At 38.9% G+C, this 21410-nt stretch overlaps 1 protein-coding gene across 1 annotated transcript in view; it reads left to right on the forward strand.

The window, feature by feature from the left end:
• The window catches only part of PLBD1 (phospholipase B domain containing 1), a 38155-nt gene that overhangs the window by 3305 nt on the left and 13440 nt on the right, over positions 1-21410 (forward strand). The window contains exons 2-6 of the mRNA XM_058022904.1: positions 3352-3571; positions 10033-10116; positions 12009-12147; positions 18585-18749; positions 19909-20053. Of these exons, the coding sequence (XP_057878887.1) occupies positions 3352-3571; positions 10033-10116; positions 12009-12147; positions 18585-18749; positions 19909-20053 (753 nt within the window). The remainder of the gene's footprint in view (positions 1-3351; positions 3572-10032; positions 10117-12008; positions 12148-18584; positions 18750-19908; positions 20054-21410) is intronic.

Below are 21410 nucleotides of genomic sequence, written 5' to 3' on the forward strand. Positions count from 1 at the left end.
AGTAAAAGACAATATACAGTTCTAACATAACTTTTGAAATGCCTGTACTGAGCCCAAAAGGCAGAGAACAGATTTGGTGTTTCAGCTTAAAACCCAAAGGGACTGCTACCACCTCCTATTTTCCTGGCTGAATACCCTTTTCCCATTATTTAGGGAATAATTTTGACAGAAAGCAGATATTTCTCACTTGCTGTAGAAATTCCAGCACTCTCCCAGCTGCAGTCTCTGTTTCTGGATCTGTATTTGGGAGAAGGGTTGATGTATCTTTAAAAGGAGGCAGCTTGAAGGAAGGCTCCTCCCAGTCCCCTTTTCCTGCAGAAAGGAGAAGAAACTCCTTTTTCCAGGCTTATTCTGTCATTGCACTTCTGCATATCTCTCTCCTACCCCACTGGTGGTTGTGGTGAAACTCTGTAGTGCTGATGCTGTGCAGTTCTCCTGGCTGGCTCATGGAGGGGAAGGATGAAGCCACTGGCCCACCCCATCCCCCAGGATTTTGACTTGTTCATTGCAGTAGATAGTGTGTGCTTTGGTGTGTTATTGAGGTTATTCTAAGCAACACTGTTGTGCAATAGTTAGAGATTATCACAGTCTCTGTTTTGTCAGAGTTCTAGCAGGCTGAACACTTGGAGGTCTTAACTTTGATGATGAAAAGATGAGTTGTGGGTTCATGGAGACATTGCAATTGCTTTCTATGCAAAAATTGACCAATATGACTGCTGGGATAAGAGGTGCTAGGGCTCCTGTCTCACCCTCCAAAAATAAATGTAATATTCAAATTCAAATATAAATGTTATTCAATAGGAGGGCTTCTGTTTTCTTCAGAACTCAAACAGAATTGTTTGAAAATGTGCACATATTTCTTTTATATCTATATTCCGTATTATACTTCTGGATGGCTTTCTTGGCAAAGGCAGTCCTGCTTGTTTAGATGAATACAGAATGAAATTGGACCAGATTAGGTGGTACTAAATGCTTTGATTACATTGTAGTGTAGACAGGTTTATAAGCTTGTAGTTTTAACTCCAGCTGCAAGGTGAAATGAGATGATGAGTCAATCAAAAGAAAAAGCCGTAATGGGAAATAGTGGTTTGCAGCACTGTTGTGAAACTGTAACAGCTACCTTGATGCTGTTCCTTTAAAGGCCTCTCAGGGTTTGTTGCAAGTTCCCCTGTGATTTGATGTTTCTCTTCCTCTCCCACCTGCTTTGAGCTCTGGTTTTCTTCAGATTAAATTTGTCATGTAGGGAAGCTGGGACAAGGCAGACTCCAGGGGTAATTCAAAAGTTTGTTTGGACTTTTGAAAATAGCTCTGCACGTTCATGCTCTGGCAGAGCATAAAACAAAGGAACCCAGCCCACTGTACAAGTACCTGTGTCAGATGAGTCTGTCTGGCTTTGGCATCAGCTTTCTTTTCCAAAGGAAAGCAACAGCTCTTTTGATTTAGGCAGGCACAGCTTCTCTACAGGTCTAATAGGCATTCTGACATCACTATTGAGTTTGCAGGCACTAATAGCAATACCCAGCTGCCCTGATTCCTGTTGAATGCCAGCCACCTCTCCACAGCCACCTGAAGAGATGGAAAGATGGTCATGGTTTGCCTTAGTTTGTTATTTCTCTTTTTATTTGTTCCTCAACATCTTTGTTTACTGTGCAAGTAGTCTCTCCTCTGCCCTGCAGTGGGCTTCTTGGTTGGAATCAGCCCTCCCATTTACTGCTGGACAGGCAAGTTGTGTTCTGCTCTGACCCCTTGCATCATCCCCTCACACAACTTTCTTTGCCCTGACTTTTTTGGTATATAAGCTTTAGCTTTGTAAGGTGGTCTTTGGCTTTCATCAGTGATGACCCTTATCAGCCTGCTCTTCAGTTCACAGATTTTTCAGTTTGAGTGATTCCCATGTTTGCTTTTAATCTAAAGTAGGAATTATTGCTTCTACTACTAGAAGATAGTTAAGGAGACAACAGAAGACTAAGCTCATAGCTGCTTGAAGAGCTAATGAAAGTCTGTCATGTCTGTCCTTTAAATATCTTCAGTACCTGGCAGATGAAAAACATGTTTTTAAACACTGTATTCCAAGTCCCTGAATTACTTCATCTCTGAATAGACTCATGTAACAACTTCTTTTCACAGAATGTGGAAAAAGCAAAGTTCTTTCCCTACTAAGATTCTCGTTCTGCCAATGCATTTGCTGTTCCCATGAGAAGTGTGTCGAGTACGTCATGAAGACTGACCTAGTGCAGAGTGGTACAAAGCCTAGCTGGAGGCTGGTAACAAGTGGTCTGTGCCAGGGGTTGATACTGGTCAGCATCTTCCTTGATGACCTGGGTGATGAGGCAGTGTTCCCTCAGCAAATTTGCTGGTGATATGCCAGAGGGCTGTGCAGTCATTCAGAAGGGCTATTTATGAATTTATCTCTTAAAACTTTTTAAATGATTCTTGGACCTCTGACATACAATTTTTTAACTCTTCTCACAGTGATGTAGTAGTGATTTGATCAGTCATGCATAGAGAGCTGATGTAATCACAGCTCCTCTTAGAGAGGAGTCAATTAGAATTGTAGCACATGGGATTTTTTTGATGTTGCTTGTTTGGTGGTGTGGTTTGGGTTTTTTTTTCAGAAGGCGGTTTACGTTGCTCTTTGTTCTTCAGTTTTGCAGGATTGAAACACAAGTAATCAAGAATGTTTTTTAAAACAGCAGTCCAAATGGAAATCTGAGAAGTCTATTCCCTTCCTTCCTGTTTGTATCATGCTTAGGATCAATTCTATTTCAGATGCATGATAAACACCGTGTACTTGGTAAAGGATTGCATACCTGCTGTGCTTTTGTCTTTAAGTTTGTGATCCAGTGTGTCCTACTGCTCATGTTATGTCATCTCAGGAATTGGTTTCCCAGATGGTCTGTGTAGAAAGCTTTTAGAAGTTTTTGAATCTTTAGGTGGAAAATTAAGTCAACTGTAGTTTATAATCCTTTGCAGTTCCTAAGGCATGCTGTCTTCTAAAGTTGCTTTCAATAAGATTTGTATAGCTTGTGTTCTGGGCCAGGTAAGGAAATACTACTCAGAGTTTCATGTCAACACTCTGCTATGCTGGAGCTGTACACTGAACGAGTTGTAGAAAACTTCCAGAAGAATAACATGAGAATGTTTAGCTGTGAGCTCTTGTAGAACTCCAGTTACTCCTCATGCCCTTTTTCAGTATATTAGCATTAGTGTTGATCTCTGCAGTAGAACTAAACCTGATGGAAAGCTATGAAATTAACTTTTAAATTGCCAAAATACTGTCTTGACATTTCAGTATTGCATAGGAAACACCTTTTATATTTGTTTCCCTTTCTCCTTTGTTCTCCACCACAGAACTCCGCTATGCAACTGTGTACTGGAATAAAGCTGAAAAAATACTTCAGGTCAAGAATAGTCTGGACAGGAGTGGAGATGCTTATGGCTTCTACAACAACAGTCTACAGACAACAGGCTGGGGAGTCCTGGAGATCAGAGCAGGCTATGGCTCGCAGACCTTAAGCAATGAAGATATTATGTATGTTGCTGGCTTCTTGGAAGGCTATCTCACAGCTCCGTAAGTACCTCAGGAAGCAACTCAATTCATGGCACTTCCAGTGGATTTCTGTACTTGTGATGTTCTTTCGTTGCTTTCATTGTCCTAAATTCCTTTCCTTTTAAACTAATGATACATTTTGCATCTGTGTGGTATTCTTTAATTAGTAGCAGGTACAAAGTATAGCTTCTTCATTATGGGATCAGGATGTGCCCTCCCCTTCTCGTCCTGCAGCATCTCCCAACACTTTGGTGGGATAGATGGGTACTGTATCTGTATTACTGCTTAAGTAATGTAAGCACAAAATAATGTAAGTACAAGGAAGTGCATAAGGAGTAGCAAGAAGTGTGGTTATTTCCCAGCTTGTAGTTTGGTGGCTGATCAGGCAGTTGAGAGCAGCTCAGGTGGGGAGAAATGTTGCTAGCAAGGTCTGCAGTGCTTTCTTAAGGATGTTTTTCAGCAGATAATGTCAAGAAACTGCCGGAGAGCAGATACTGAAACTTCACAGCATGGGGAGTTGTTTTGGCCAACTTAAAAAACCCCAAAACAACAGCAACAAAAACCCAAAAACTATAGGCCTGAAGGCAGACTGGGGTGTGTCTGGAAGGGTTAGTGTTCTCCTGAAAGCCCTGAGGGACTGAGCCTTTCCCACAGTGCACATCTATGAAAAGTGAGAGAATTTTGTACTTGTTATGAATCCAGTGCAGGTTTTTTTTCCTAAAATAAAACAAATAGAAAAATCCATAACCCCAAAAAATAGCCAACCAGAAAAATTAATCAGACTTTGTTCTTTCTGTTGCTAAGCTGGAAGACGGAATGATATTATATGAAATACTCCCTGATAGCAGATGGTGGTGCTAGGTTGGACTTGATGATCTTAAGGGTCTTTTCCAATCTTTTAAGTGATTCTATGATTTTCTATAGCTGGTGATACACGTGATGACACGTGGCTTGTTGTTGAACAAGCTCCATCTTTTGCTCTATCAACATAGTCATAGGAAGAGAAAAATGCCAAAATTCTGATGCTGGGAGGAGTTTGCAATGGCTGCTGTGACTTGACTTTTTGGCTTCATCAGCTTTGCTTTCAGAATACTGAAATAAATACTCATAGTGTGTGTTGTACAGGCCAGCAAGGGAAGATTGTCTGCTGAACATTTGTCAGGTACAGCTGCTGGACAAGATTATATTCATTTAATTAGTAAGATATTTTAAGATCAGTTAATATTTATGGATAGTTCTCTGGGCATATGATGATGTGATTCTCTAGTAGGTTTTACTGGTGAGGCACCTAGGTCTCTGGAAGTGCATAAAGGAAATTCAATAAAGTAATATTTGTCAATAACAAAACACTTCTGAGGGAGTGAAGGAGTCCTAAAATTCATAGTACACAACCTGTACTCCAGACAGGAAAGGACATTAAGCTCATGAGAGATCTGTTATTTGATGTGGGAGGTTATTGCCTTGCCCTGTTTGGCCAGTTTATGTAAACTATCCCTGAATCTGGGGAATGCTAGCATTACATCTAGAATATTGTTAAAATTGGGTATTGTTCAACAGGTTTTTTTCCTAAGGCTTTACCTAGGTGTGTTAATCAATAGGTGATTAAGTTCAAGTTTTGTCATAGTACAGGTAGCCCAGTCCATGCTAAGCTCAGTTAGATGGCAAGTAGTGCTGTAGTAGGAACAACTCACACCCTCTCCTCTTCTGCCTCCACAGTAGATTTGTGTCTTCCTGGGTTTGAAACAAACTTAAGTATGTGTCTGCTTCTTTTTATGTGGTTTGAATCTGGAACAGTGTCTGCAGGGATTTATCTGATATCTTATTCTAGGCTAACTTTTAGAGGAAGGAGGTTTTCTCCCTTTTTTTTTCCATGTGTGTTGAGTGAAGATTCACAGAAGTGAAGTTATCCAAGTTGTTCTGCTCAAGGTTTTTGCCTCCTGCAGGTTATGTGCTTACTGAGGTTGGTTCCTAGCCCTGGCTGCTGTTACTCTGGGGCTAACAGCTCCAGCACTGAGTGGCTCTTTGTAAAGAAGTGGATGTAGCAGGACTATTAATGAACAGAAGTGAAGCTGAGGGTTTGTATTAATATGGAAAAGTATGGTTTGAGTCTTAGGCTTTTAAGCAAAATGGGAAATTCAGCTGTTTGAAAGGAGGTTAAGTGCAAGAGTGGGTTAAGATGCAAAATCAGAAGTAGCCAAAGCCTGCCTTTTCCGGGGAGACTTTTTGAGAAAATCCACCAAGAAATCTCCTGGCAAGTGCAAAATCTGAAAATGCTTGCTGTCAATAAAATGAGTATCAAATATTATACATACTGAGTTTAATTTTTTTTTGGCTATTTCTTTGCCCCACTGTCCATCTGTAACTGCAGTGCAAGCGCATTTCTCTCTGTGAGTTACAAACAAGTTTTTTCTGTCAGGTTGTGTAAAGCTATTTTGGATAAAGAAGGCTTCTCCAGAAGCTAATACCTTCTGAAAATGTTTCAGGTAAGGAACAGAGATGAAATAGTGATGTACTTTCTTGTCCCTTGATAAGACAGAGAACCTAGTACTTCAGGTTTTAGCTGCATGACCTTGGTGGGTTTTTATTTGCCAAACTGCAACTAATGAATCATTTTATAGACTGTGTTTGCAATTTCTTAAATTGCAGGAGAAGTGAGAACTCCCTGAGTCTGCAGATGTTAAGATTGCGCTCAGAACTCCATTTCTCCTTCATCTAGCCCAGAAATTTAGAGAATCCTCATTAACATGCAGGCAGATGTTCTTTCTGTGGGACAGTTAAACAAGTCTTCTAGGGTAAAACTGGGAAACAGCCTTTCTCAATCAGTAACTCCATTCCCATCAGACTGCCTGGCCCATTTAGCCTGTTTTATGGAACTCTAGCACCATCACAATTTTCCTTAGAGAAGGTGTCTCTACACACTATTGTTCTACTTTTGCACACATTAGTGTCCACAGCTCCAGCTTCCCTTTTAAGTTCTTGGTAAGAACAAGGGAGAGTGTAGGTATGTGTTTAGCTTTGGGGAAGGCTTTATTTGCATTGTCAGCCACTTAGCTGCTGCAGTGAAGACCCTTATGTGATTTACCTGTACAAGCACCTCAGGTGGTTCAGGCGCAGCCTTCCAATGTGAAAACATGGGGTGTAACACTTGGTAATTGAAGAGCTTTTTAGTACATGGCTGCCTGTAGTCTGAACAACTCCATGGTCTCCAGCTGTCTTGCATCCATATGTTGTAAGGACTCCATGAAGCAGACCCAGGGTGGCTCTTTGCAGAAATCCTAGAAGTCCTGCTAGGAAGAGCTCTGATGTGATGCATTGATAGGATGGAAATGTTGGTGCCTGAACCCATGTTAAAGTACAGCTTCCTGCAGAAGCTGTTGGGTGAGCAGGAGGTCCAGCTTGGCCTGCAATTTGGAGACCTTTGGGAATTCTCAGCTAGCTCAGATCTCACATTACTCGTAAGGCATGAAGGAGAGTTTCCAGACACAGCTGGGCCTTTAACATGTAAGCAAAAGAGTGACAAAGTATCTCTCTTAAAAGTATATGCCTTGCCTATAGTAGGAACCTAAACAGTCTGTAAAATAATGAGATTTAAAAAAAGTCAAAATATGAAACGTGCTAGAACTGTTTCATTTTGGATTACTGGGGCATAATTAATTTCAGCTCTAACTGTATAGGTCAGTGGTAGAGAAAACAATAGTCAGACCAGTTTTCCAGTGATGGCAGAAATGTAAGTCTTCTCTAGAGTATGCTTCATCTTCCTAGTGTTGACACCTGATTCTGAGTATGAGAGTATCCATGTATTTTTAAAATGCCTAGTTAGACATTGGATAAATTGAATCCTAGTGTCTGTAGTGTCTGGGGATCCAAGCACTTGTTTTTATCCCAAATCCTTCACCTTTCTACGAAGTCCAGTCATATCATGTGGCCAAGGTACTTCCTCTGGCTTTCTTAGGCATGAATTTCCTTTCCCCATTTCTAACAGAGAAGTGTTAACGAGGCCTGACTTTACTTCGTGGCAGAACACATCTAAATCTGTGACATTGTTTTAAATCAGTTCCAGCTGGGACATGCCAAGTGCCTAAAAACAGCATTTAAATTTGAAGCAACATTAATTTTACTCTTCCTCATATAGCCTCAGCTGACCGGAGTCCTGTCATCTTGCTTGCTAATTTAAAGAAGGAGGACTCTGCTTTTCTGGTTTTAGGTTTGGAATTCTTGTCCCAGATTTGCAATTGCCTTGTGTTTGGCCATAGATGTAGTTGCAAAGCCTTACTGTAGCGATCCAATTAAATTCAGAGAATAATGCCCTTGCAAAACACACAAGCAATGCACATAGAAGCTTTGTTAAATCAAAAATAAAACTGAAGAGAGCAACTGGGGGGAAAAATTCTTGATAACCTTGATCATTAAAAAAAAAAAAAATAATCAATTCCAGGAATTGTTTGTCCTCTGTTAGCAAATAAGAGTGAAACTATTAAAGAAGATCTTCTCAGTCACAATTCTAACCTAACCCAGTCTCTACATCAGTCATGACAGCTTAAAGATACTACTGCTGTAAAATCTGCATAACCTCTGAGTGCAGAATAGAGAGTAGAGCTGATGGTTGAGTTGGAAGCCTGATCATTTGTCCTGGCTTAGGCAGTGGTTACGCCAGTATCCCAGCTGGATTTTATCTTCCTCATCTGGCTCTAATCACTAAATTATCATCTGCCAGACGGACCAACCTGTGCTATTTGCTCCTCTTTAGTGACATGAGAGCTCCGATTTCTAGTATGGAGTATGTTTTGTATGATTTCTAGTATAGAGTTTGTTTTTAGTTCCCTTCCTAAAATTACTTGGGATATTTATTTGCCAAATTCTCTGTGAATATGCAGGGGTGGAGAATATTGATCTGTTTCTCCAATTTTCTTGCAGTCTTGTGGAAGTAGATTATGATATTTTATGTAGTCTTGCTTTTCATGGGAGACAGAAAACTCTAGAACTAAAAATTGTTGCTGCAGTTTTGTGAGAAATGTAATGGTGCAAAGCTGTTGAATGCTCCCCTCTTGTCCCAGCATCTCCCTTCCACAACTTAATTCAAACTACAAATGAAAACAAATCACATTTTTGCTGGATTACTGTTTTGCCTGAACGTGTGAGACAATTAGATTTGATTGTCAGAATGGTACCAGAGCTGAGATAAGAAGCAACAGGATCATGCTATCAAGTTCATGCAATTGTCTGGGAATGGGGCAAGGGACAGAAAGAGGGGAGAAGGTCAGTAGATGATTCTCTAGTCATCAGCAAACCATTCTCTCTATCTGTATTCTTTAATTATGCCCTGAGGGAAACTGGGAAGAGCTCCTGTCTGCATCCCTCCCAGAGAAAGCTGCTCTCATAAGTTTTATTACAGGAATTTTGCCCTGCTGGCATGTGCTTTCCTTGAGGCTGGTATCTGTTTCTCAGTGCTGTTTTCTTTCTCTCAGCACTTGGTAGAAGATAAATGTACTGATGATGGATGTAATTCTATCTCTATCAACTCCAGACCTCAGTGAAATAATTCTCTGCTGATGTCCCCCCCTTTTTTTTTTTGCAATTTAATCAGTGACTGAAAAAAAATGTTGGTGAAGCTTGACTCACATTAAGAGAAATGTTGAGGTTTTATTTTGGCTTGGATCAGACAATTACATTTCAGCTAAAAAGGAAGGGTGACTTTAATTCTGGGCTCCTGAGCAGTTTTTTAACAGTTGATTTCATCTTGAAGTACGTCACTTCAGGAAAACAAACAAAAAAGCCCTAACCAACAAGCAACAAAGCCTTTTCAACTTCTGTTTTTAAAAGTTAATGTGGATAAAACAGCTAACTGAGTTCAACAACAGAAAAAGCCACAAGAATTTTGGTCTCTATGAAGCTGAATCTATTTAGGACTGCCATGAGTGGGAGTTTCTGTGGTAACATGTAGGATCATCTTATACATGCTTAAAAATTGAGATATTTAGCTTAAACAGAAAGGAACATGGTTACTGGCAGGTAAAACCTGCTAGATATCATGCTGAAATTCTCTCTGAAGAGTGAAATGAACTGAATCAGTAAATTATATTACCTTTGCCACTGTGTTTCTTGTGATTCCAAATAGCATAGGTCTCCAGAAAACTATTTTTGTTGTGCTTAAATTAATGTGATAATGCTTTCAAGATGCTTCTGGCCTACAATTATTCCCTGAAGGTACAGTTTTTTTATGAAGTAGTTCAATCAAATTCTTGCTTATCATCTTTCCATTGTGCAGCAGTTTGAGCAGACGTTGACAAAGTAATTTATTTTAAGTCACATTTTAACAATCCTTTTGTGTTACTTTTGCTCTTTGTCATGCATTGGAGTGTTTTCTGTGAGTAGGAAAAGCTTACTTTGTGGACTGTGTTGCTTTTGCTGTCAAGGCATGTTAATTAACTGGTTGATAAACAGAAGATGCAAAGGAATAACTCCTGTTACTCTTGTTCTTTCAGGCAAATGTATGACCATGCTGCAAATATGTATCCACAGCTAATTAAGACTCCCACCGTTCGAAGAGGAGTTCAGAATTTTATGGCGTATGTATTTATTTGCTAAAAATAAATCAATCAAGACTTGGAGTTGGAGGATGACAGAATTTTCAACCTTTTTTTATTCTCTTCCTTATGGGCTGAGGGAAGCATATGCTTCCTTTCCCTCTGATTGAATGCCATTATTATTAAAAGAAATTCTAAATGTACATGAAGAAGTGCTTATACCCTTCCCTAATTCTGATTCTTTCCAAGAAATGTTTAAAACCATTGCTGCCAAAGGGTGGGGAAAATGAATTCTGAAGGTCATTCTAGTAAAATTCCTTTTTTGAAAAGTTGATATTTTCAATATTACACTGAACAGTGGTCTCCTAGCACCTTAATCTTCTTAGCATTCTGTATCCTTTTCTTCTTCTGTTAGGTTAGTATTTTATTCTACCACCAGTGTAAATTCTATCCTAATCACAAAAGTTGTGATTCACTTTTCACTTTAGCTGTAAAAATCAAAAGTAAGAAAAGTGTAGCTGCTCGAATAATGCAGCCACACTGGTGGGGAAACTACAATAGGAGAAGAACCAGGCCAGGTACTGGGAAATTCAGCTGTGATTACCAATTATTTTAATCTCATTAGGCTTGTGTTTTATTCCATTACAAATACTTGTGTGAAATGGTCACTTTTGGGGACTAATTTTTTCCATATTTGCCTTGTCTTGCCCTTTCCATAAGGGGTTGAATATCTGACTGTTATTGGTGTGCATATATGAAGTTAATTAGTTTTATCTTATCCAAAACATAGAACAAAGAATCTTAGTGCTCCCTTGCTATAATTTTTCAGCATTGCTGTGCTCCTCCTTATGAGAAAAATGGGATAGCTGCTGTATCAGTGTATATGTGGTTTTTTCCCTAGAATGACCCAGCAAAGCAGCTGTATTCTCCAAGATGCATTGTTGGATGAATGGGGGCAATACTAGGTGGCCTTGTGTTGCTTTTCTATTGCCTTTTTCCTCAACTCCTGCATCACTGCTTTACTTTATAGCAGTTTTGTAATATGGATTGCTGTGTTGTCTTGGAAGTCCTTAGCCCTAAATGCTCTGACCATATCCCTCTTTCCTTGGACATACTTCCTGCATCTTGATGTTTCTAGAAAGCTAACTCTGGTTGGTTTTCTCACCATATGCTGCTGGAAGAGTTTGCTTCCTTTACAGGTTTGTCCTCTCAATTTGCTACTTTACATAGTGCTGGATGGATAGATACAGGAGGATGGAGGAGGCTAGCATCTGATTCTCATTTCCTGTGGTTCTTTTGTGGCTCTTTTTGCACAGCAAAAGAGAGAATTCTGGGAGGTCCTTACAATGTTGATGGCTCTTGCCCTAGGGTCTGTTCAGCTTGTGTTGCCTCATGCCCTAAACCTGGGTGACTTGGCTCTTGACTGGATCTGGCACAGGGTACAGTTGTTTGGCCTCCCACCTGTTACTCAGAGGAGCAAAGACATGGTTCTCAGGCAATGTTTGAGCACCACCAGCAGAAAGCCTTCACTGCACTTGAACCCAGGGGAGAGAGGGAGGCTCTTCAAATATCAGTCTATTTTTATTCTTAAATAGACATTTAAAAGGGAATGTTTCATCCAACCTATCAAGCACTTGTTTCCATTTACTGACTGAATCTGCTATAGCAAAATCCTCCAGAAACATGAAGTTCAATTCCTTTTTTGACACTAAAATCTGGTAGAGGCACATGATTGTAGGGTATTTTGCTTAAGTCTGAACATTTACACTTGGAGGATATAATGCTTATATCTGCAGGATTTCCAAAGCGTTATTTGCCTCAGATCTTGAGTAAGACTGGACCATCTGGGTTATAATGTATTTTCCCCTTCCCTGCATTATCAATTATACTCTAAAACAACCCAAGAAAACTCCTACCTGTTTGTTCCTCTGCAGGAAGCAAGATCAATGGACAAGACAACAAATCAGAAATAATAAGGATGACCCATTTTGGAGGCATGCTGGCTATATTATTGCACAGTTGGATGGTCTGTACATGGGAGCCCTCGAGTGGGCTAAACTACATAAACTAACAGTAAGACTACTGCATGTCTTTTTTAGGAGCTGGGGCTGGGATGTCAGTGGACAAACATGGGAGAAGGGGATCCACTTTTAAAAAATAAAAACCAGAAATAGGCTACTTAGTGGCAAGTATGTATTCTGCATGTAATTCTGCAAAATCTTTAGTGGCTGTTCAGTGTCGATAACGTGACTGAGCCCTTGGCTGATGTAACCACAGATTCTTCACAAGGGGCTTGGAACCCTGAGCACTCATGTGGTGATTAAGTTGGGGGTGGCTCTTGTATCCATGTGAATGCTTGAAGGACCAACACTTCTAAAGTGCTTGTTGCTGTCACTTTACAATTGTTATTAAGCAGATGACCCTTTAGGTATACCTGCAACAGCAAGAATTAAAGCTTTCATTCTTTTTTCCAAGCATTAGATTTCAAATCCTAAAAGCCTTTCTATCCTGGAGTATGTTTTACTTTACTAAATGACTTCTTCTTTTCTGTCTTTTAAGTCTCAAAAATATACGGTCACAAAAGATGTGGTCTGTGTTGTGGCAGGTCAGATGGGATAGATTTTGGGGTTTTGTTGGGTGGAGGTTTAGTTGGGTTTTTTTGGTGTTTTTTCATCATTTGTTTTTCTTTAATTTCAATTGGAATTGAATTCCATATCATCAGCTTGTATGTAATAGCAGAACTTCTTTAACTCCAATAGAGATATGGCAATTATAATGCTGTCCTAAAGTCTAATATCTAATAGGTTTTTCAGTGTGAGAAGAAGGACTTGAGTAATTGTAGTTGACCTTCTTAGCTAGGTTAATCATACCAAGAATTTTGAGAAGTTGGGAGTTCTGAATTGTAAACAATTGCATTTTAGTAAAATGTTCATCTTTCTTGCATAGAAGTCAATCTGGGGCTTTCACAGATGGGGAGCCAGCTCAAACTGGAAAAAAAAAAGATGTTTGTAACAATAATCCATCCTGAGGGACCCAAGTTTATAGGGGAAAACACTAGAAACCTTGACTTTCTAGGAAAAGAACACGTTAATATCCTTTTGTAACTCCTGTATATGAAGAGCCCTGTCAAGCTCATCAGGTTTTTGGCTTTTTTGCTGCTTTAGAATCTTTTAGATTCATGTGAGGAGAAGGGAAAAGTGCTGGTTTGTGTCTGAGTTACTTCTTTGTGATAGGCATGTCCTGCCTGCAAAGTGTGTTCCCTGATGCTTGCTTATTTAACTATGCACTAGAAAGCACTGACCTCTGAAGTGTTTGAATAATTTTTATCCTCTCTTTAGAGATCTCACTAGCATGTCTATATAAGAATAGTGCATTTGGGGAAAGTTCAGATGTGTGGTTCAGGCTGAAATATATGTGTCCTCCATTCTTGAATTATATGCATGAAATATTTTTTCTTTTCCTGGACGTACTTGCAGCAATTGATGGGATTTATTTTGACTCTTTTCCTTGCCAGGCACAATTTTAGCTTTGGACATTATCACCTATGTTAAGATGCATATACTTTTATTCAAAGCAAAAATGTTCACTGTGTATGTATTTCTTAATTGAAATGGTGGTGCTGTTTCTTCTCTTTGCCACAGCCACTAAGTTAACATCAGTCCTTGTCTTTGAGTACATTTTGGACAGCTGCTCTTGCAGCCAGGTCCTTAGGTTTTCTTGGCATCAGAATGATACCTGACATTCTGTAAAATGTTCTGTAAAAGTACAGGGAGTTCATTTTGTTGGACACCATGATACTTTTTAAGTACTTTGGAGAGATTAGGCTACCACTGTGTGTGCATATTTATTGCTGTTAGGTGTCCTTCAGGAAACAGGCCTTGAAGGCTGTTGCTGTGAGCTTACATGGGCAATAAAAACAGGTGCAGCTACAAAGCTCCTGGCTGGTATTCTAGATTTGGCACATCCATTCATCTGAGAATCAGCTCGGCTTCTGTAAACTGTTGGCACTTATAAGTCCCAACTAAACTCACAAACCAACCAAACAAGCAAAACCACCACCAGTATCTCTCTTATTCCTTGTGATTAAAGAAATCTACCATCTGAAGTGCAAATAAATTTACCTAGTAGATTACTTTTTTTCTTAAGTATTGTACTTTAGTTCTGTTAACTCAATTGTTTCAGTTTTGGTTTATTTTTGGACAGCAACTCCAGTAACAAATACTTTTCTGTTACTCAATTCTCAAAATAAAACAATCAAAGAAATTTCATACTGAAAGTCTCTGTAACAAATTCTGCATGTTTTTAAAAGCAAATCTGATTCCTATAGCACATTTTCCTCAGTGCTTTGGAAGTCTATCTTCTTAACTCTTTCCTTTTGTAGATACTATTTTGTTTCATTAATAAAATAATCCTTTCCACGTGTTTATTGTCTTTGGATTATCATCATCAGGAACAAGTCTATCTTTTGATGTCTAGTAGTTCAATAGTTTGAATTCATGGTGGTAATGAACATCAGAAATATTAAAAAATACCTCTTGTATGAATTGGGGCATTTTTATTTTCCTTTTTTTTTTACCCACACTCAAACAAAACAAAAGAAACACCCTAAACCCCAAACAAACCAAGCCAAAACTCAACATGTGACAGTCTGTATTTTGTTGCCTGATGTTCTACTTGCTGTTGGGAAAGCTATTGTACTTCTAAATTCAACATATTATTCTGTATATGTAGAGGAGAATTGTTCCCACTGTCTTAAGCTTAAAACAAGAGTAAATGCTGTAGAAGAAAGCCTAGGAAGGTTTTCCCCTTAACTCCCAAAATACCAGAGACATGAGAAAGAGAAGGGGAAGAGGAGATCATTTCAAGGTTCTTATGTTTCCCTGCTCCATGCCTGATCATACATAGACAGGATGGTCTCCTGAACCCTGAGAAGGTGTTTGGTTGACATGGATAGGCTAAAAGAGATAAAGGGGATGAAGAAAAGCAACTGTGTGTATGAAGTCTGTGAATTGTAACGCTGGGCATTGGGCAGAGTTTTATAGAACTATTTCCTTTTCAGGAGAATGAAAACAAGCTGTTTCATAACTAATCTGCTTTTAATTTTTTAATTCTGTTTTCTGGTACTATGCATGGTAGTTTGAAACCAGAGCCAGCTACTTCCTAAGTGAGAGTTGGGTTATGTGCACATAAGCAATTCTGAAATGTTCTGTTTTGCTGCTCTCCCCTAAAATTCAGATTGCTTTATTTGAATATTGTAGAACCATTGTGTCTGCCACAAGTAACTGAGCCTTACTGCAGAAAGAAAATCCGGGCTTTGAATGATTTGGTAGTAGCACTAGTATATGTATTTTTTTATTCTTTCTGAAGGAAATGCTTTGTATTTGTTTAGAACAAAACATATAAAATGTTTTGTTCTAAACTTTGGGTTTTTGTTGCATGGAGTCCTGAGGTCTATTTTAGGTAGATTCTTCCATTAAGACCTGCATGAAGGCAATGTACATTGTAAAATTCTGTATTTTGAATTTGATATTTACAGGTATCATTAAGAGTGATGTCAAAATTTGAATACATTTTTATGTTAAAAATGTAAAAATTATTCCATCTGGTTTAGCAACATTTTATATCCAGTAAGCAAACCCAGCCCTTTTGTCAAGACAATTTCTGAGGGAGAGGCACTGAAAGAACATAATGCCTTTTCATCTGCCTAATGCTCTTCCAACACTGTGATTAATCTTGGGCTTGTCTACGCAGGGATATTACTCTTGAATGAGGAGGTGTCAGAGTTTTAAATACTAGAATGACTCCAGGATAGATCTCTGTGCTTCCTTATTTTCTACTCAGAGTGCTCAGGCTTGGACAAGTTACTGGAAAACAATTGTTACAGAATAACTTGCCTATTTTAATGTCCCATGTAAACAAGCCTTTAGGGCTGGTTCTCGGTTCTCTCCTTTCTGCTGCCCTTTGTAAGTTTATTTCTGCCTTTCTTGGATTGGCAAACAAATTGATTTTTTGTTTTGCTGTTCAGGACAGCACCCTAGAGGAGACAGACATTCTAGCAAAAGGACTTTTGATGTGGCTTTACTACCTCTCTGCTTGTCAGTTTAGTTCATTCATTCTTCTTCAGGATCTAAATAATGTTTATAAGGAGTTTTTCTGACATTGCTGAGTGAGATGGGAAAAAGTGATTACAAAAAATTGTAATATGCCCTATATCATGCATTGTTATGATGCAGTTTTTTGGGTTTAATTCTTGCTAGTGGACACTGATTAACTCATCATAGAGAAGATTTCTTCATATATCCTGGAAATCAGCTTTAGTTTTTCCAAAACTGGCACTCTCAGCTGTGTTGTGGCAGATGCTTAAGACCACTCCTGATTGGGCCTGCAGTGCAGGTTCTTGTGTCTTCTTGTGTTTGAATGCATTGTTTTACTGAGACTCCAGAGGAGCACAGTGCTGATGCGATGTCACATCAGACAGTCTTAAACACAAAACCAGGTTTGTTCAAGGAGAGTAATGAATTTTTGGAAATAAACTAGAACAAAATTTTCTTGACCCTCAAAAGGCAGTTGAAAACAGAACTCTGGGGGGTTCTTAACAACCTAGTCCTCTTTAGCATCTCTGATATTTTGGCTGGCTATGGCTGCTGGCAGCCTAATCTCACCCAGTGCCTTAGGAATTTGCATAACCTGTGCTCTGAATGGATCTTTCCTCCTGCTCTCTGGGCACCTTACTGTGCCTATTGTTCTGAAAGCTTCATTGCTTGGCACTTTTGTTCTAATTTGAATGGACTTCCTAATAATTACAGAAGTTTTAATTTGGAGTGATGGTAAGAAAGCACAGAAATGTGAAACTTTTTAAAAATACACAGGCAATTCTGACTATTGCTGTAGCAATATCAATGTAGCTACCTGTAGATATTACAGTGAATGCAGCTTTTATGAAGGAGAAAATGGAGTGGTAGCAAATGGGTGTCAAGTACAATTAAAATATCTTGATTGCTGGAGCAATCTCATGCAAGCCAGTTTGCTCCCTTCCTGGTGGTACTGTACAGTGATGCCTGTGTGAATCAGACATTGGAAAATGACCTTTTCTTATTGTGTGGTGAGTTTTCAGTGCAGCTGGATAGGGGAAATGGTGCTTAAACAGTGCCAAGTCTCTCTACATGGATTCCAATGAAATAGAAGTTGTGACTGGTTTGTAACTGATTCATGCCTCTAAGTTGCTTAAACCATCCAAAGACACATCTCTTGATGTTGCTCCCTTGTATGGATCCTTACAGCAAAAACATGATGAACTAAAGCAATGTAACACATGAAAGTTTGTTTTGGATTTCTCCCTCAAACTACAGCTGCTGTTGGGGCTTTCTGCCATGAATGGTTTTAATTGTCAGAATGGCTTATTTCTCTTGTCTGTAAACATTGTGGGAAGGTCTCATTCCTTCCTATGGGATGCATGGACTGGAGTTTACATGATTTCTGGTTTTCCTGTTGGTTATTCTTTCAGCCAAAGCAGGAGATGGATAACACAGAATTCAGAATTCAATATTTTTATATTTAATATATTACATTCAATGTAAAAATATTCAGAATACTTTTATTCTGAATAAAAAGTAAATTAATTTGATGCTGTTTCATTTTTCCTTGTCCCCCTTTACTGGGGTTTGTAGAGGTCAGCTATATGGTTTAGTAACAGTGATTTATATTGCAATGTGTTTCTTTGCTAAATGATTATGTGGCATTATAAAATTACTATTCACAGCACCACTGTGATGTGTGTTCTGACTTTTTTTTTAAGCCTTGCCTTAACAAAAGGTGAAAGCAAGAACAAGAAAGATTTAGAACATGGTATTTGAAGGTTGAGGTTAAACCACTATTAAGCTCTTATTTTTGAAGAGGCAAAGTAAGAGGAGGTTCTAAAGAGCATGTTGCACAACCAGCTGTGTGTAGTTAACCCTGTTAACCCTGGCTAGCTCTAACTGTAAGGAGTTTACTAAAGCACATAGCAGAGTGCCTTTTGACTGACTTTCCTTATTCAGCTACTTGATTGGTATTTATTATTATTTTCCCCCTCATTTGTTTCTTCCTCCTCAGTCCTGAGGATGTCTTAAATTGCAGTGTTTATAGATGTCTGAGAGCTCCCAAGACCATTAGTGGAAGACACTTCAAAGACATCTAGATAAACAAAAAAATTAAATTTTATCTCAGTAAATCGTAACAGACTGATTGACATGCTGCTTGCAAACACACACTCAGGTTTCTTGAGTTGCAGTTACATCTTCCTTTTTGCCTCAGAAATTGTAGCATTGGTAATGCCACTACAAGGGCCAGATCCTGAAAGCTTCCTCAGTGCCTGGTGCCATAGTGAGTGTGAGCATCTGGGCCTTGTCAGTAGGCATTTCATAGGCCATATGAGAGCTTCCTTCTGGAGCAAAAGAAAAATTCTAACCACTGAGGCTGTTTTGATGTTTTTCTGTCTCAAAGTGTTTTTTGTCATCTTCTCCTTCATTCAGCCACTGAGCAACTTTGATGTCCAGTTTCTGAATGCAGTTGGAGACCTGTTGGACCTTATTCCTGCATTGTTTGATTATTCTGCACGAGGTAGACAATGCAGTGTGGATTCAGGAGGCCATGGGAGATACCAGTGGGACATGGGACACTGCTCTGCACTGATCAAGGTGAGCATCAGAACCTTATCTCCAGTGACTGTGTTGGTTTGCAGTGTCATGAGTCTGCATTTCTGGAGTCTTCCCTGTTCATGTTGCATGTGCATAAAGAGACTTCTGTCAATGATCAAGATGCATATATGCAGTTGTCATTTGTGCCTCTACAGGATTTTGAGTCCAGTTTTTCTCACTTGAGTTCAAGGGGAGGGAAAAGACTGAACTAAAACCACAGAGATGGATGTTGAAAAGCTGCTAGAACTACTAGGGAATGAGGAACTACCAGGGAGGGGAGACTAAATGAGAAATAACTCATTCACCTAGAGAAGTGGCATCTGAAAAGGGATGTTGTGAGTGACTGCAAAAACATTGGGCAAACAAGCAGGGAAAAAAAGGAAAAGGATTATTTAAAGTAAGGGATAATGCTAACATAAAAACAAATGGATGCAAGTGGCTGATGTTTTCTGTTAATAGTGATACCTTTGAATGGCTTTCCAGTAGGAGTGATGACAGAAAAAAACCCCACAGTTTTAAGATAAGTGACTGATGCATCATGTTGGCAATTACATTTTTCAGTTAAAATTGCTAAGAAGATTTAATCAGCATCCAGAGAGTCAATGTATGGCAGAGTATTCACCTTAAATTGAGAAACATGAACTAAAGTATTTGCTTACAGTAAGAGGTTTCTGAGCTAACAACAAATCATAGAACCAGGGACATATTTTGAAAATATGTACTATCAACATATATATTTACCTTTTCAAATGAAATTTACTTGCATTTGCTTCTGTACTTCACTTCAAAGTGAGCCAGAGGAATTCTCACAGAAACAGCATGTTTTAAATTGATGTCATATATTTGAAAAGATGTGATTTGAATGTGTGAATAGAAATATTCCAATTGAAACTGGAGGAAAACCTATACCATGTGATGCAGGTATCCCAAATAACCCACGATGTTTTATTTTGAAAACAACACATAGGTAAGAATTGTTTCTGTAGGTTTCAGAAATTCATTTAGTACACAGCTAAAAGCACAAGAATCTGCTCTTTCTTCAATAATGCAATTAATTAAACTACTTTAAAAAAGTAGTTCTCCCAGTTTCTATCAAGTAGAAAACATGCAGAATATCATGAGGTCTGAAATTATTAATCTTTCTGCTTCTGTTTTCCAGGTTCTACCTGGATATGAGAATATATATTTTGCCCATTCCAGCTGGTTTACTTATGCAGCCACACTGAGAATATATAAGCATTGGAACTTCAATATAGTTGATCCATACACCAGCACTGGCCGGGTCTCATTCAGTAGTTACCCAGGTAAAGTCAAGAAAACCAAAAATATGTAGATATTCAATTTAATATGGACCACCTTACTGTCTTGTAGCTGTCCTGGCTGTGAAAAGAAGCACTGGCTTCAATCTACCTTAGAACTTTTAGCAACCAAGAGGACAAAATGCTAGCTTGAATTTTCTGTCTTGAGCATGATATTGTTGTCATTGTCTTTTGTTGTTGATTAATCACCTTCAGTGCTCTGAATAATACTGGTTAAATATTTTACCTCTGGCACAAACATGCTGCTTTGAATTCTGCTTGTGTAGTCTGCAGTCATCTCAAGTGCTGAACTCCTCACCATGCCTGTAGCATTTGCATGTTTGGTAACAACAATTTTGAGTGCTTCTGTTTACCACTGTGACGTGACTCCTACTGTAATGGGATTATTACTGAGTATCAAACACTTGCTGTTTGGAAGTGTATCAGTTTCTTTGATCTTGGGTTCAGGAACCTTCAGTTGTTTTGTTGTTTTTTGGGTTTTTTTCCCTTTCTCCCCACATCTTCCTTTTCCAGCTTCTCTATAAGCTGTTGCAGAGGAGAGTATGTTTTAATGTTTATTTGGTGTGTTAGTAATATAGCCAGCCAAAATATTTAGGAAAATATTATTTTGGGAAGATTAGGCCAAATGTTAGAAATTGCCAGCAAGTAATGTTTGAGGAGCAAAATATGTGCTCTTGGTAGTACCAAGAACAGCACCAAGAAATGAGAGCGTGAAAAACCAAAGCAAATCTGTAACTCCCTCTTAGAGCTGACATTGCATAAGGTTTTAGAGGTGAAATTTCAAGTTCAAAAATACCTAAACAGTCAAAAATCTTCATAAAACATTTTAAATGAAGTAGATACTATAGCAGACTCTGTCATTCTCATGAAATTTTGTTGGCTGATGATTTCCAAATGTGCTTTGTTGAGTAATGGTGCTTTACTGTAAGGGCAAGGGTTCTTCATGGCAGGGTCTCCTGAGACTGTGACTGGGAGAATGTTTTGAAAAGCAGTTGCTTTCCTTTCACATTGAAAACAAGACTTTTTCTGTGAGGGTTTGAGCCTCCTCAGGAATGCAGCATTTTCTGACATCTGAGATTTTTAATTTGAGGAAGGGAGTAGAGGTAGCCTGAATGTCTCTTGAGTGCACAGCCTTTGAAGAGCTTGGATTATCTGTGATTGCCTCAGAGGAATTTCACTTGCTTGTTGCAAGGAATTTTGCCGAGTCTGTGTAATTTGGTTGAAAGCAAAGGTTTCTGAGCTCTGTTCATCACGTGAATGTTCATGAGGTTATTCTGGCTCTCATATCTCTCAGCTGAAATACTGATGATAGCACTACCCTTGACAAAAATGTGGCTCTGTT

Source organism: Melospiza georgiana, chromosome 4 (genome assembly GCF_028018845.1).
Source record: "Melospiza georgiana isolate bMelGeo1 chromosome 4, bMelGeo1.pri, whole genome shotgun sequence".
Taxonomy (NCBI): domain Eukaryota; kingdom Metazoa; phylum Chordata; class Aves; order Passeriformes; family Passerellidae; genus Melospiza; species Melospiza georgiana.